Source organism: Ranitomeya imitator, chromosome 6 (genome assembly GCF_032444005.1).
Source record: "Ranitomeya imitator isolate aRanImi1 chromosome 6, aRanImi1.pri, whole genome shotgun sequence".
Taxonomy (NCBI): Eukaryota; Metazoa; Chordata; class Amphibia; order Anura; family Dendrobatidae; genus Ranitomeya; species Ranitomeya imitator.
In genome coordinates, this window is record NC_091287.1 from 565,935,885 (window position 1) to 565,953,004 (window position 17,120).

General features: G+C 45.3%; 1 protein-coding gene across 3 annotated transcripts in view; it reads right to left on the bottom strand.

Annotated features, from left to right (window-relative positions):
• LOC138643212 (cytochrome P450 2B19-like) overlaps window positions 1-17,120 on the bottom strand; it is a 332,244-nt gene that overhangs the window by 111,382 nt on the left and 203,742 nt on the right. For all 3 annotated transcript variants that reach the window (XM_069732061.1, XM_069732059.1, XM_069732060.1), the window contains exon 5: window positions 3,648-3,808. In XM_069732061.1, the coding sequence (XP_069588162.1) occupies window positions 3,648-3,808 (161 nt within the window). The remainder of the gene's footprint in view (window positions 1-3,647; window positions 3,809-17,120) is intronic.

Sequence of the window (17,120 nt, forward strand, 5' to 3'; positions counted from 1 at the left end):
AGGACCCGGAGGGGACAGATTGGGCCGGCAGCCAGTTCACATACAGCAGCAGGGCCACACAGAAATTGCGCACAATAAGAGGCGAAGACCCCGGCAGGGTCAAAGTAACTCAGAGTTCCCATACAGACTCCGGTGACAGGACTGGTTGTAAATCCTTTTATGTTAAAGTAAACTGGTTAAACGTTTCAGTGCCTCAGTCTTTCATTTGGACAATAGCCATCTATCCAGGATCAGGATCGTCACCGCTGGGAGAACCTGCTGCTGATCAAGTAAGTGCCTGTCCCCTCATGATACCCCTTACACTGTGCATTGCCTGAGGCCACAGCACCGGGTCAAGCCACCCGTGACATCCCCCTCAAGAGACAGACTCCATTGGTCCGGTGCTGGGTATCCCGGTCTCCTGGGCGTCACAAATATATATATATATAGACAGTATATATGTTTTTTGTTTTTTTTTTTACACATGGATCCCTTGTATAGTCGTATGTCGGTTTTGCAAGCCTGCGAGAAAAACACGCAGTACGGATGCCATACGGATTAGATACCGAGGATGCCATGCGCAAAATACGCTGATACACCCTGCCTACGCAGGAGCTACGGACCACTATTTTGGGGACTTTTCAGCGTATTACAGCTGTAATATACGGACCGTATTGTCTTACGCTGAGTGTGACGCCGGCCTTAATTGCACCAAGATCCTCTCTCATCCGTTGGAAATTTGCCCTCCTGAAGTTTAGTGTCCTTGTAACCCCTCTATTACACATCTTTTTAAATGATACTTGAAAACTTATTATTTTGTGATTGCTATTACCCAAGTGACCCCCAACCCTTATATTTGATATGCGGTCTGGCCTCTTGGTTAATATTAGGTCTAGCAGTGCCCCCTTCTTGTTGGGTCCTGAACCAGTTGTGAAAGGTAATTGTCTCTCATAGTTGTCAGACACCGATTACCTTTGCTGGAACTGCAGGTTTCTGTTCCCCAATCTATTTCAGAGTAGTTGAAGTCCCCCATAATAATGACTTCTCCTTGAGTCGCAGCTTCATCTATTTGCTTTACGAGGATATTCTCCATTGCTTCCATTATTTTTGGAGATTTATAACAAACCCCTATCAGTAATTTATTATTTTTTCCCCCTTCCCTTATCTCCACCCACAGGGATTCTACATTTTCATTAAATTCACCTATATTATCACGCAGGATGGGTTTTAAGGATGATTTTACATATAGACACCCCCCCCCCCTCGCTTATCTGTACGGTCATTTCTGAACAGACTATAGCCCTGCAAGTTAACAGCCCAGTCATGGCTCTCATCCAGCCATGTCTCAGATATCCCCACCATGTCATAATTATGCTCCAACAACATTAGTTCTAATTCGTCCATTTTGTTGGCGAGGCTTCTGGCATTAGTATACATGCACTTTATGTTCCTCTCTGTACTTCTATTTCTTAAATTATTAACTGTTCTGACCCCACCCCCCATGCCACCGCCACCCCCAACTTCCTTATTTGTGCCCAGGTCTCTATCTGCACTATTTTCCCTTCCTATAAAATGAATACCCTCCCCCTCAATTCCTAGTATAAACACTCCTCCAACCTTCTAGCCATTTTCTCCCCCAACACAGCTGCACCCTCCCCATTGAGGTGCAGCCCGTCCCTAGCGTAGAGCCTGTAGCCAACTGAGAAGTCGGCCCAGTTCTGCAGGAACCCAAACCCCTCCTTCCTACACCAATTCTTGAGCCACTTATTAACCTTATTAACCTAATCAAACAACTGCAGTGGGGCTACTAGTTTGGTTGGAGCCTACTAACGGTGTATGCCGCTATGTGCTGTTCTCCAGGTTTCCTGTCCTGAATTTCCATTTTCAGGCTCTCGTTATGTAGTTGTTGAAACAACACTGTATAAGGCCCACAAGTTGGGTCTGGGTTGTAGAGACGGTGTCTGCCGCTCCAAGGTGTTCTCCAGGTTGCCTCTCCCTAGCTTTTATCTTGAAGCTCTCGTTAAGTAGTTGTTGAAACAACACTGCATTAGGCCTACAAGTTGGGTCTGGATTCTACAGACGGTGTCTGCCGCTCCAAGGTGTTCTCCGGGGTGCCTCTCCCTAGCTTCTATCTTCAAGCACTTGTTAAGTAATTGTTGAAACAATACTGCATTTGGCCTACAAGTTGGGTCTGGGTTGTAGAGACGGTGTCTGCCGCTCCAAGGAGTTCTCCAGGTTGCCTCTCCCTAGCTTCTATCTTCAAGCTCTTGTTAAGTAATTGATGAAACAACACTGCATTTGGCCTACAAGTTGGGTCTGGGTTGTAGGGATGGTGTCTGCCGCTCCAAGGTGTTCTCCAGGTTGCCTCTCCCTAGCTTCTATCTTTGAAGCTTTCGTTAAGTAGTTTTTGAAACAACATTGCATTAGGCCTACAAGTTGGGTCTGGGTTGTAGAGACGGTGTCTGCCGCTCCAAGGTGTTCTCCAGGTTGCCTTTCCCTAGCTTCTATCTTTAGGCTCTCATTAAATTGTTTTTAATATAACACTGCATTTGGCCTACTTGTTTTGTTGGCCCTACTAACGGTGTCTGCCGCTCCTTGCTGTTCTCCTCCACTGAACAAACCAGTGCCGCCTGTTTACTTCTGTTACCAATTTTGAACTGCATTTAGATTACTTACTGATTTGGGCCTACTCTCTGTGTCAGCCTCTCATTCCAGTTGTCCTCCACTGCAATGCCCCCTGGTTAGTCCTGTTACCAATTTTGAACTGCATTTAGCCCACTTTATTATTTGGGCCTATATCTGTGTTTCCTCCTCATCCCGCCCATTGCCCAGCCAGTGATAGATGAGTCTGCTGGTATATTGACCCAGAACGCTACATTCCCCGTGCTCGCTACACAGCCAGAATGTGACCCTGCTGAAAGTCAGGTTCCCCTTCCCGCATACTATACCACCTTACACGGGGACAAAGAGGAAGGTGCAGATGAAAGTGCAGGTTCCTTCATCAGGTGTGGGGGGGGGAATACTCGTTGGCGATGTCACTGGCACAGGGCCCCTCATAGTACGCAAAAGTGTCGCTGCCGGTGGGAGGCGCCCCCGCCGTCAAACACACCGCCGTACTTTGAGGGGCCCTGTGCCAGTGCCAATGCCAACGAGGGGGCCGCCCTGCTTGCTCAGGATCACAGCACTTGCAAAGTTGAAATACTTACCTCTCCCTGCTCCACTGCCGTGACGTGGTCCAGATTTCCTGGGCCCACTAAATACTTGAACCAGCCCTACCCCCCACAACTTTAGCCAAATGACCCCCAATTTCCAATGCCTTACTATTATTATAAAGTAAATTAAGATTGACAAGCTTCAGTAACAAGAATGGATGTTTTTGCCATTAAAATGGGCACTGTAGGTGTTTTCCTCGTCTCCACTCACTGCCGACTATCCTCCCCCATTGACTTGCATTGGGTTTCGTGTTTCGGTCGATCCCCGACTTTTCGCGATAATCGGCCGATTTCACTCGACTCGACTTTTGAGATAGTCGGGTTTCGCGAAACCCGACTCGACCCTAAAAAACTAGAAGTCGCTCAACCCTACTTACATGTGATTCTAAAACAAAAAAATAATGGAACAGCCTGAAGCTCTGAAGAAAATGCCCCCATAATTTAATCATAGATCACCGTGTTTAGCAGAGATGAGAATCTTCTCATAAGACTGTACGTAGATGTAAGAAGTTCTTGCAGCTTCTCGTCCTTGTAATCAAACTGCTCCCCAAATAGCACAGTACTGATGATATTTCCCGCAGCATGGCTCAGGAACATTGCCGGGTCAAAGGGTTTTCCTGTGGAGAGAAAGTAACAACATCATGAAGTGACCTCCGCTTATCATCCTACTATTCTCGTTCTTTGGAATATCCATACTAAGAGGCTGGTGCAACCTACTGTAATAATGGCTAAGCAGGGCAGACAGTGGCAGGGAGTTGTTGCCTAGAGACCCACAGCGGTATTGATGGACTGCCAAAATCTATGACTCACTGTAGGTGTAGCCAGACTCTGGTGCAGCTCCACCACAGCCTCGGTATAATGACTACCGTATTTTCCGGCGTATAAGACGACTGGGCGTATAAGACAACCCCCAACTTTTCCAGTTAAAATATAAGATATTCTCAAAAGTCGGGGGCTGTCTTATATGCTGGGTGTCGTCTTATAAGGTGGTTGAAGAGCAATATGCTGTTGAAGTATATAGTGGGGGGGAGTGGTACCGATGACGAGGTGAGGGAGCGCCTCACCAGGAAGGTGTAAGTGAAGCAAACTGTCAGCGTCTGGGATGCCAAGGTTATGCAGAAAAGAGAGAGAGCGGTGCTGTGCCTAGAAAAACACTCCTCTTTCACTCATCTGGCTCGCCCTTGTATCCTATTATCCTTCTCTGCCTCTGCTTCACTTACACCTTCCCGGTGAGGTGCCCCCTCACCTCGTCATTGGGGTCGCTCCCCCACAATATGCGGCGACCGCAGATTACTCTGCACCTGCCCTATAAGATGACACCTGGCGTATAAGATGATACCTGACTTTTGAGAAGATATTCAGGGGTTAAAAAGTAGTCTTATATGCCAGAAAATACAGTACTCAGAATTGATGAAGGTAAAAATTGGGGAGCAGTCTGTGAGTGAGGGGGCATGGAAAGCAGTCTGTGACTGAGGAGGCGTGGGGAGCAGTCTGTGAATGAGGAGGCGTGGGGAGCAGTCTGTGAATGAGGGGGCGTGGGGAGCAGTCTGTGAATGAGGGGGCGTGGGGAGCAGTCTGTGAATGAGGGTGAGTGGGGAGCAGTCTAAGTGCTGGTGATTTGTTCTTTCTGCCTTCCAAAGATAGCGGGAAAACTCGGTGCATATTTATCCTGCGGTCTGCGGGGTTTCTGTGTAAATCTCTGAAATATGTGATTCCGATGGAACCCCTGGTGAAAGATTCCTTTTAATAAGGCAGATGGAGGCACTGTGGATGCCGTCTGGCCTGTGATCCGGCAGTCTCCGTCTATTTAGGCTTGCATTAAAGTGCAGCCCTCCACAGTATTGTGCACTTCTGAAAAGAAAATCACCGCTGGACAGAGGTCAGACGATGTCCAGCCCAACACTACTGCCTCATTATAGTGTATAGGTCCCTGGGTGGTTTCATTCATATCCCATCATTTGGAAATTTAGATAAAAACCCCAATGTAAGTGATCAGGGTAGCGCATCGGATAAAAGTGATCCCAAATGTTATGTAAAATGTTCCCAAAAATAGCTTCAACTCAGTCCACAAAAGAAGCAAGTCCCCACTCGGGTCTGTCATCTGTCACTTTAAAAAAAGGGGAGAGTAGAACACAGCTAGAAAATAAAATAAAATAAAACGTAACTTTTACTAATACTATTAAAACATTGACAAAACAATACAACATGCGTATATCCCCTTTTCTATGGACAATTGAATGGACCGCTTTTATGAACTTTTGATTCTACATTCGGGCCTTTCGGCTACTGGAAACTCCCCTGATGAATCTCCATGACTGGAGAAGAAACGCGTAGGGAGAATTACTACATTATACATGGTGCGGGGTGTCCATAGTAGGGCACATTTGGGCCTGTCCTTGTGAGGACAGGAGTCATTGCTGGGGCACGACAGGGGTTTAGTAAGAAGGTCCCCCGTCCCCCTTTTGTTGTACTTTACATCTACTGTGGGGTACAGTGGGGTACCGCAGGGGTCGGTATTAAGACCTGTTCTCTTCAACATATTCATTAATGATCTGGTAGAAGGTTTACACAGTAAAATATCGATATTTGCAGATGATACAAAACTATGTAAAGCAGTTAATACAAGAGAAGATAGTATTCTGCTACAGATGGATCTGGATAAGTTGGAAACTTGGGCTGAAAGGTGGCAGATGAGGTTTAACAATGATAAATGTAAGGTTATACACATGGGAAGAAGGAATCAATATCATCATTACACACTGAACGGGAAACCACTGGGTAAATCTGACAGGGAGAAGGACTTGGGGATCCTAGTTAATGATAAACTTACCTGGAGCAGCCAGTGCCAGGCAGGAGCTGCCAAGGCAAACAGGATCATGGGGTGCATTAAAAGAGGTCTGGATACACATGATGAGAGCATTATACTGCCTCTGTACAAATCCCTAGTTAGACCGCACATGGAGTACTGTGTCCAGTTTTGGGCACCGGTGCTCAGGAAGGATATAATGGAACTAGAGAGAGTACAAAGGAGGGCAACAAAATTAATAAAGGGGATGGGAGAACTACAATACCCATATAGATTAGCGAAATTAGGATTATTTAGTCTAGAAAAAAGACGACTGAGGGGCGATCTAATAACCATGTATAAGTATATAAGGGGACAATACAAATATCTCGCTGAGGATCTGTTTATACCAAGGAAGGTGACGGGCACAAGGGGGCATTCTTTGCGTCTGGAGGAGAGAAGGTTTTTCCACCAACATAGAAGAGGATTCTTTACTGTTAGGGCAGTGAGAATCTGGAATTGCTTGCCTGAGGAGGTGGTGATGGCGAACTCAGTCGAGGGGTTCAAGAGAGGCCTGGATGTCTTCCTGGAGCAGAACAATATTGTATCATACAATTATTAGGTTCTGTAGAAGGACGTAGATCTGGGGATTTATTATGATGGAATATAGGCTGAGCTGGATGGACAAATGTCTTTTTTCGGCCTTACTAACTATGTTACTATGTTACTATGTTACTACAACATACTGGTCACTACAACATACTAGTCACTACAACGTACTGGGGACTACAACGTACTGGGCGCTACAATAGAAGATTGGCAATTTTCACTTAGCAACATCCACTTGTTTCTTATCTGTACATAAATTACCAAAGTGTTATAATTTCCAAAATGGGGTCACTTGAGTAGAGTATTCTGCTCTTCTAGCACTTAGGGGCTCTGTATATGAAGTTTGAAAATTATTCTGAGAAAATCTGCGCTACTTTCCTCCTGATGTGCAGATTTTCGCGTGGCTACCTAATACTTTACAGCCAGATATGCAGTATTTCTATGCTCAGCAGAAATTGTGTGACAAATTTTAATGCTATGTTTACCCATTTTGCAGTGTAAAAATTTAAAATTCAGGCCTAAAACAATTTTGTGGCAAAAAAAATAACGTTTTCTTCACTGCCCAATGGTATAAAATACCAATATGATAATTGCACCCCTAGATGAAATCATTGAGAGGTGTAGTTGGTAAAAGGGGGTCACTTATGAGGGGGTTCTGCTGTTCTGGCACCTCAGGGGCTCTTCCAGTAGGTCATGGCACTAAACCATAACACTAAAATCTGCACAATAATATGGAACACCTTCCCTTCTGAGCTTTGCACTGTGCCTCAAAAGTAGTTCCCAATTACTCGTGGGGTATTGGCGCACTAAGGAGAAATTGCACATCAAACTGAGAGGTCCATTTTTTCCGTATATCCTTTGTAAAAATTAAAAATTTGTGGCTTAACAACATTTCAGCAGTAAAAATTTAATTATTTTTTCCTTACCGCTCAATGTTACAAATTTCTGCGAGGCACATGTGGTGTAAAAATGCTCACTGCACTCCTAGATGAATTAATTGGTGGGTATAGTTTGTAAAATGAGGTCACTGATTTGAGTTTCTGTTGTTCTGCCACCTCAGGGGCTCTGCCAAAGCTATATGGCACCCACAAACCACTCCAGCAAAATCTGAACTCCAATATGGTGCTTCTTCCATTCTGAGCATTGAACTGTGCCTCAAAAGTAGTTTTTGACCACAAATGATGTATCGTTGTATGCAGAAAAAAATTCACAACAAATTTTGTGGTCCTATTGCTCCTGTAATCCTTGTAAAAATGAAAATTTGGGAGCAAAACCAACATTTTTGCAAGAAAAAAATATTTTTTTCATTTTCATATTTCAAAATTATAAACTTCTGTGAGGCACCAGGGGCTTTAAGGTGCTCACCACACATCTATGTGTATTAGTTGAGGGGTGTAGTTTTCAAACTAGCATCACTTTTCGGTGGTTTACATTGCTTAGGCACTTAAGGGGCTCTCGAAACCTGACATGGTGTCCGCTCACAATTCCAGTCAATTTTGCATTCAAAAAGTCAATGTCGCTCCTTCCCTTCAGAGCCCTGCTGTGCACCCAAACAGGAGTTTTCCAACACATGTAGAGTAACAGGGTACTCAGGAGAAATTTCACAACCATTTTATGGTGCAATTTCTCTTGTTAATCTTTGTGAAAGTAAACAATTGGCAAATAAGGGGAACATTTTGTGGGAAAAAAATGATTTTTACTTTTCACAGCTCAATGTTATAAAATTCTGTGAAGCACCAGAGGTTTCAATGTGATCACCACACATCTAGATAAGTTGCTAGAGGAGTATCATTTCCAAAATAGGGTTATTTGATGGGGTTTCCACTGTTTAGGCACATCAGGGGCTCTCCAAATGCAACATAGTGTCCGCTAATGATTCCAGCCAGTTTTGCGTTCAAAAAGTCAAATGGCTCTCCTTCCCATCTAAGCTCTGCCATGCGCCCAAACAGTAGTTTTCCTCCACATTTGGAGTATTGGCATACTCAGGATAAATTGTACAACAAACTGCACAGCATATTTTCTCCTGTTACTCTTGTGAAAATGTTAAATTTGGGACTGAAACAACATTTTTGTGGGAAAAATATGATTTTTCATTTTTTCTGCTCAACATTATAAACTTCTGAGAAGCACCTGGGGATTCAAGGTAGTCACCACAAATTGACATAAATTCCTTGTGAGGACTAGTTTACAAAATGGGGTCACTTGCGGGTGGTTTCCACTGTTTAGGCATATCAAGGGCTCTCCTAACATGACATGGCATCTGCTCTATATGTAAGCCATTTTTTTTGTTCAAAAAGTCAAACAGTGCTCAATACAGATACCTTCTGAGACCTGCCATGTGGTCAACATGTAGTTTTCCCTCACATATGAGGTATCGGTGTATTCAGGAGAAATTGCACAGCAAAGTTTGGAGTCTATTTTGTCCTGTTACCTTTGTGAAAATAAAAAATTGGGGGCTAAAGGAAATTTGCATTAATGCTTGTCATTTCTGTCATATAGCCCCCTGTTATGTTTGCTAATGACAGGTGTTATGAAGGCAATCCAGAAACACAGTGTGCTTAGCGATCAGAGCGCACACAGTGATCTGACAAATACCCAAAAATACAAGAACGAGCTCTGAGACGTGGAAACTCTGTAGACTGCACACCTGATCCTATCCTAAACACAACTAAAAGCGGCTGTGGATTGCGCCTAACAACTACCTAGGCAACTCGGCACAGCCTAAGAAACTAGCTAGCCTGAAGATAGAAAAATAGGCCTGACTTGCCCCAGAGAAATTCCCCAAAGGAAAAGGCAGCCCCCCACATATAATGACTGTGAGTAAGATGAAAAGACAAAACGTAGGGATGAAATAGATTCAGCAAAGTGGGGCCCGATATTCTAGGACAGAGCGAGGACAGTAAAGCGAACTTTGCAGTCTACAAAAAACCCTAAAGCAAAACCACGCAAAGGGGGCAAAAAAAACCCACCGTGCCGAACTAACGGCACGGCGGTACACCCTTTGCGTCTCAGAGCTTCCAGCAAAACAAAAGACAAGCTGGACAGAAAAAAAAGCAACAAAAAAAAAAGCAAAAAGCACTTAGCTATACAGAGCAGCAGGTCACAGGAACAATCAGGAGAAGCTCAGATCCAACACTGAAACATTGACAAGGAGCAAGGATAGCAGCATCAGGCGGAGTTAAGTAATGAAGCAGTTAACGAGCTCACCAGAACACCTGAGGGAGGAAGCTCAGAAGCTGCAGTACCACTTGTGACCACAGGAGTGAATTCAGCCACAGAATTCACAACAGTACCCCCCCCTTGAGGAGGGGTCACCGAACCCTCACCAGAGCCCCCAGGCCGACCAGGATGAGCCGCATGAAAGGCACGAACAAGATCGGAAGCATGAACATCAGAGGCAAAAACCCAGGAATTATCTTCCTGAGCATAACCCTTCCATTTAACCAGATACTGGAGTTTCCGTCTAGAAACACGAGAATCCAAAATCTTCTCCACAATATACTCCAATTCCCCCTCCACCAAAACCGGGGCAGGAGGCTCAACAGATGGAACCATAGGTGCCACGTATCTCCGCAACAACGACCTATGGAATACATTATGTATGGAAAAGGAGTCTGGGAGGGTCAAACGAAAAGACACAGGATTGAGAACCTCAGAAATCCTATACGGACCAATAAAACGAGGTTTAAATTTAGGAGAGGAAACCTTCATAGGAATATGACGAGAAGATAACCAAACCAGATCCCCAACACGAAGTCGGGGACCCACACGGCGTCTGCGATTAGCGAAAAGTTGAGCTTTCTCCTGGGACAAGATCAAATTGTCCACTACCTGAGTCCAGATCTGCTGCAACCTATCCACCACAGAATCCACACCAGGACAGTCCGAAGACTCAACCTGTCCTGAAGAGAAACGAGGATGGAACCCAGAATTGCAAAAAAATGGAGAAACCAAGGTAGCCTAGCTGGCCCGATTATTAAGGGCGAACTCAGCCAACGGCAAAAAGGACACCCAATCATCCTGGTCTGCAGAAACAAAACATCTCAGATATGTTTCCAAGGTCTGATTGGTTCGTTCGGTCTGGCCATTAGTCTGAGGATGGAAAGCCGAGGAAAAGGATAGGTCAATGCCCATCCTACCACAAAAGGCTCGCCAAAACCTTGAAACAAACTGGGAACCTCTGTCAGGAACAATATTCTCAGGAATGCCATGCAACCGAACCACATGCTGAAAGAACAAAGGTACCAAATCAGAGGAGGAAGGCAATTTAGCCAAGGGCACCAGATGGACCATTTTAGAAAAGCGATCACAGACCACCCAAATGACTGACATCTTTTGAGAAACGGGAAGGTCAGAAATGAAATCCATCGAAATATGTGTCCAAGGCCTCTTTGGGACCGGCAAGGGCAAAAGCAACCCACTGGCACGAGAACAGCAGGGCTTAGCCCTAGCACAAATCCCACAGGACTGCACAAAAGTACGTACATCCCGTGACAGAGATGGCCACCAGAAGGATCTAGCCACTAACTCTCTGGTACCAAAGATTCCAGGATGACCAGCCAACACCGAACAATGAAGTTCAGAGATAAGTTTATTAGTCCACCTATCAGGGACGAACAGTTTCTCTGCTGGACAACGATCAGGTTTATTCGCCTGAAATTTTTGCAGCACCCGCCGCAAATCAGGGGAGATGGCAGACACAATGACTCCTTCCTTGAGGATACCCGCTGGCTCAGATAAACCCGGAGAGTCGGGCACAAAACTCCTAGACAGAGCATCCGCCTTCACATTTTTAGAGCCCGGAAGGTACGAAATCACAAAGTCGAAGCGGGCAAAAAATAACGACCAACGGGCCTGTCTAGGATTCAAGCGCTTGGCAGACTCGAGATAAGTCAAGTTCTTATGATCAGTCAATACCACCACGCGATGCTTAGCTCCTTCAAGCCAATGACGCCACTCTTCGAATGCCCACTTCATGGCCAGCAACTCTCGATTGCCCACATCATAATTACGCTCAGCGGGCGAAAACTTCCTGGAAAAGAAAGCACATGGTTTCATCACTGAGCAATCAGAACCTCTCTGTGACAAAACCGCCCCTGCTCCAATCTCAGAAGCATCAACCTCGACCTGGAACGGAAGAGAAACATCTGGCTGACACAACACAGGGGCAGAACAAAAACGACGCTTCAACTCCTGAAAAGCTTCCACAGCAGCAGAAGACCAATTAACCAAATCAGCACCCTTCTTGGTCAAATCGGTCAATGGTTTGGCAATGCTAGAAAAATTACAGATGAAGCGACGATAAAAATTAGCAAAGCCCAGGAACTTTTGCAGACTTTTCAGAGATGTCGGCTGAATCCAATCCTGGATGGCTTGGACCTTAACTGGATCCATCTCGATAGTAGAAGGGGTAAAGATGAACCCCAAAAATGAAACTTTCTGCACACCGAAGAGACACTTTGATCCCTTCCCAAACAAAGAGTTAGCACGCAGGACCTGAAAAACCATTCTGACCTGCTTCACATGAGACTCCCAATCATCTGAGAAGATCAAAATGTCATCCAAGTAAACAATCAGGAATTTATCCAGATACTCACGGAAGATGTCATGCATAAAAGACTGAAACACAGATGGAGCATTGGCAAGTCCGAACGGCATCACTAGATACTCAAAATGACCCTCGGGCGTATTAAATGCAGTTTTCCATTCATCTCCTTGCCTGATTCTCACCAGATTATACGCACCACGAAGATCAATCTTAGTGAACCAACTAGCCCCCTTAATCCGAGCAAACAAGTCAGATAACAATGGCAAGGGATACTGAAATTTAACAGTGATCTTATTAAGAAGGCGGTAATCAATACACGGTCTCAGCGAACCATCCTTCTTGGCTACAAAGAAGAACCCTGCTCCCAGTGGTGATGACGATGGGCGAATATGTCCCTTCTCCAGGGATTCCTTCACATAACTGCGCATAGCGGCGTGTTCGGGCACGGATAAATTAAATAATCGACCTTTAGGGAATTTACTACCAGGAATCAAATTGATAGCACAATCACAATCCCTATGCGGAGGTAGAGCATCGGACTTGGGCTCTTCAAATACATCCTGATAATCAGACAAGAACTCTGGGACCTCAGAAGGGGTGGATGACGAAATCGACAAAAATGGAACATCACCATGTACCCCCTGACAACCCCAGCTGGATACCGACATGGAATTCCAATCCAATACTGGATTATGGGTTTGTAGCCATGGCAACCCCAACACGACCACATCATGCAGATTATGCAACACCAGAAAGCGAATAACCTCCTGATGTACAGGAGCCATGCACATGGTCAGCTGGGTCCAGTACTGAGGTTTATTCTTGGCCAAAGGTGTAGCATCAATTCCTCTCAATGGAATAGGACACCGCAAAGGCTCCAAGAAAAACCCACAACGTTTAGCATAATCCAAATCCATCAGATTCAGGGCAGCACCCGAATCCACAAACGCCATGACAGAAAACGACGACAAAGAGCATATCAAGGTAATGGACAGAAGGAATTTGGACTGTACAGTACCAATGACGGCAGACCTAGCGGACCGCTTAGTGCGCTTAGGACAATCAGAAATAGCATGAGTGGAATCACCACAGTAGAAACACAGACCATTCAGACGTCTGTATTCCTGCCGTTCAACTCTAGTCATAGTCCTATCGCACTGCATAGGCTCAGGTTTAACCTCAGGCAGTACCGCCAAATGGTGCACAGATTTACGCTCGCACAAGCGTCGACCGATCTGAATGGCCAAAGACAAAGACTCATTCAAACCAGCAGGCATAGGAAATCCCACCATGACATCCTTAAGAGCCTCAGAGAGACCCTTTCTGAACAAAGCTGCCAGCGCAGATTCATTCCACTGAGTGAGTACTGACCATTTCCTAAATTTCTGACAATATACTTCTATATCATCCTGACCCTGGCACAAAGCCAGCAAATTTTTCTCAGCCTGATCCACTGAATTAGGCTCATCGTACAGCAATCCGAGCGCCAGGAAAAACGCATCGACACTACTCAATGCAGGGTCTCCTGGCGCAAGAGAAAATGCCCAGTCTTGAGGGTCGCCGCGCAAAAAAGAAATAATAATCAAAACCTGTTGAATAGGATTACCAGAAGAATGAGGTTTCAAGGCCAGAAATAGCTTACAATTATTTTTGAAACCTAGAAACTTAGTTCTATCTCCAAAAAACAAATCAGGAATAGGAATTCTTGGTTCTAACATAGATTTCTGATCAATAGTATCTTGAATTTTTTGTACATTTATAACGAGATTATCCATTGAAGAGCACAGACCCTGAATATCCATGTCCACACCTGTGTCCAGAATCACCCAAATGTCTAGGGGAAAAAAAAAAAGTGAACACAGAGCAGAAAAAAAAAAAAAAAATGATGTCAGAACTTTTTCTTTCCCTCTATTGAGAATCATTAGTTAGGCTCCTTGTACTGTTATGTTTGCTAATGACAGGTGTTATGAAGGCAATCCAGAAACACAGTGTGCTTAGCGATCAGAGCGCACACAGTGATCTGACAAATACCCAAAAATACAAGAACGAGCTCTGAGACGTGGAAACTCTGTAGACTGCACACCTGATCCTATCCTAAACACAACTAAAAGCGGCTGTGGATTGCGCCTAACAACTACCTAGGCAACTCGGCACAGCCTAAGAAACTAGCTAGCCTGAAGATAGAAAAATAGGCCTGACTTGCCCCAGAGAAATTACCCAAAGGAAAAGGCAGCCCCCCACATATAATGACTGTGAGTAAGATGAAAAGACAAAACGTAGGGATGAAATAGATTCAGCAAAGTGGGGCCCGATATTCTAGGACAGAGCGAGGACAGTAAAGCGAACTTTGCAGTCTACAAAAAACCCTAAAGCAAAACCACGCAAAGGGGGCAAAAAAAACCCACCGTGCCGAACTAACGGCACGGCGGTACACCCTTTGCGTCTCAGAGCTTCCAGCAAAACAAAAGACAAGCTGGACAGAAAAAAAAGCAACAAAAAAAAAAGCAAAAAGCACTTAGCTATACAGAGCAGCAGGTCACAGGAACAATCAGGAGAAGCTCAGATCCAACACTGAAACATTGACAAGGAGCAAGGATAGCAGCATCAGGCGGAGTTAAGTAATGAAGCAGTTAACGAGCTCACCAGAACACCTGAGGGAGGAAGCTCAGAAGCTGCAGTACCACTTGTGCCCACAGGAGTGAATTCAGCCACAGAATTCACAACAGTACCCCCACCTTGAGGAGGGGTCACCGAACCCTCACCAGAGCCCCCAGGCCGACCAGGATGAGCCGCATGAAAGGCACGAACAAGATCGGAAGCATGAACATCAGAGGCAAAAACCCAGGAATTATCTTCCTGAGCATAACCCTTCCATTTAACCAGATACTGGAGTTTCCGTCTAGAAACACGAGAATCCAAAATCTTCTCCACAATATACTCCAATTCCCCCTCCACCAAAACCGGGGCAGGAGGCTCAACAGATGGAACCATAGGTGCCACGTATCTCCGCAACAACGACCTATGGAATACATTATGTATGGAAAAGGAGTCTGGGAGGGTCAAACGAAAAGACACAGGATTGAGAACCTCAGAAATCCTATACGGACCAATAAAACGAGGTTTAAATTTAGGAGAGGAAACCTTCATAGGAATATGACGAGAAGATAACCAAACCAGATCCCCAACACGAAGTCGGGGACCCACACGGCGTCTGCGATTAGCGAAAAGTTGAGCTTTCTCCTGGGACAAGATCAAATTGTCCACTACCTGAGTCCAGATCTGCTGCAACCTATCCACCACAGAATCCACACCAGGACAGTCCGAAGACTCAACCTGTCCTGAAGAGAAACGAGGATGGAACCCAGAATTGCAAAAAAATGGAGAAACCAAGGTAGCCTAGCTGGCCCGATTATTAAGGGCGAACTCAGCCAACGGCAAAAAGGACACCCAATCATCCTGGTCTGCAGAAACAAAACATCTCAGATATGTTTCCAAGGTCTGATTGGTTCGTTCGGTCTGGCCATTAGTCTGAGGATGGAAAGCCGAGGAAAAGGATAGGTCAATGCCCATCCTACCACAAAAGGCTCGCCAAAACCTTGAAACAAACTGGGAACCTCTGTCAGAAACAATATTCTCAGGAATGCCATGCAACCGAACCACATGCTGAAAGAACAAAGGTACCAAATCAGAGGAGGAAGGCAATTTAGCCAAGGGCACCAGATGGACCATTTTAGAAAAGCGATCACAGACCACCCAAATGACTGACATCTTTTGAGAAACGGGAAGGTCAGAAATGAAATCCATCGAAATATGTGTCCAAGGCCTCTTTGGGACCGGCAAGGGCAAAAGCAACCCACTGGCACGAGAACAGCAGGGCTTAGCCCTAGCACAAATCCCACAGGACTGCACAAAAGTACGTACATCCCGTGACAGAGATGGCCACCAGAAGGATCTAGCCACTAACTCTCTGGTACCAAAGATTCCAGGATGACCAGCCAACACCGAACAATGAAGTTCAGAGATAAGTTTATTAGTCCACCTATCAGGGACGAACAGTTTCTCTGCTGGACAACGATCAGGTTTATTCGCCTGAAATTTTTGCAGCACCCGCCGCAAATCAGGGGAGATGGCAGACACAATGACTCCTTCCTTGAGGATACCCGCTGGCTCAGATAAACCCGGAGAGTCGGGCACAAAACTCCTAGACAGAGCATCCGCCTTCACATTTTTAGAGCCCGGAAGGTACGAAATCACAAAGTCGAAGCGGGCAAAAAATAACGACCAACGGGCCTGTCTAGGATTCAAGCGCTTGGCAGACTCGAGATAAGTCAAGTTCTTATGATCAGTCAATACCACCACGCGATGCTTAGCTCCTTCAAGCCAATGACGCCACTCTTCGAATGCCCACTTCATGGCCAGCAACTCTCGATTGCCCACATCATAATTACGCTCAGCGGGCGAAAACTTCCTGGAAAAGAAAGCACATGGTTTCATCACTGAGCAATCAGAACCTCTCTGTGACAAAACCGCCCCTGCTCCAATCTCAGAAGCATCAACCTCGACCTGGAACGGAAGAGAAACATCTGGCTGACACAACACAGGGGCAGAACAAAAACGACGCTTCAACTCCTGAAAAGCTTCCACAGCAGCAGAAGACCAATTAACCAAATCAGCACCCTTCTTGGTCAAATCGGTCAATGGTTTGGCAATGCTAGAAAAATTACAGATGAAGCGACGATAAAAATTAGCAAAGCCCAGGAACTTTTGCAGACTTTTCAGAGATGTCGGCTGAATCCAATCCTGGATGGCTTGGACCTTAACTGGATCCATCTCGATAGTAGAAGGGGTAAAGATGAACCCCAAAAATGAAACTTTCTGCACACCGAAGAGACACTTTGATCCCTTCCCAAACAAAGAGTTAGCACGCAGGACCTGAAAAACCATTCTGACCTGCTTCACATGAGACTCCCAATCATCTGAGAAGATC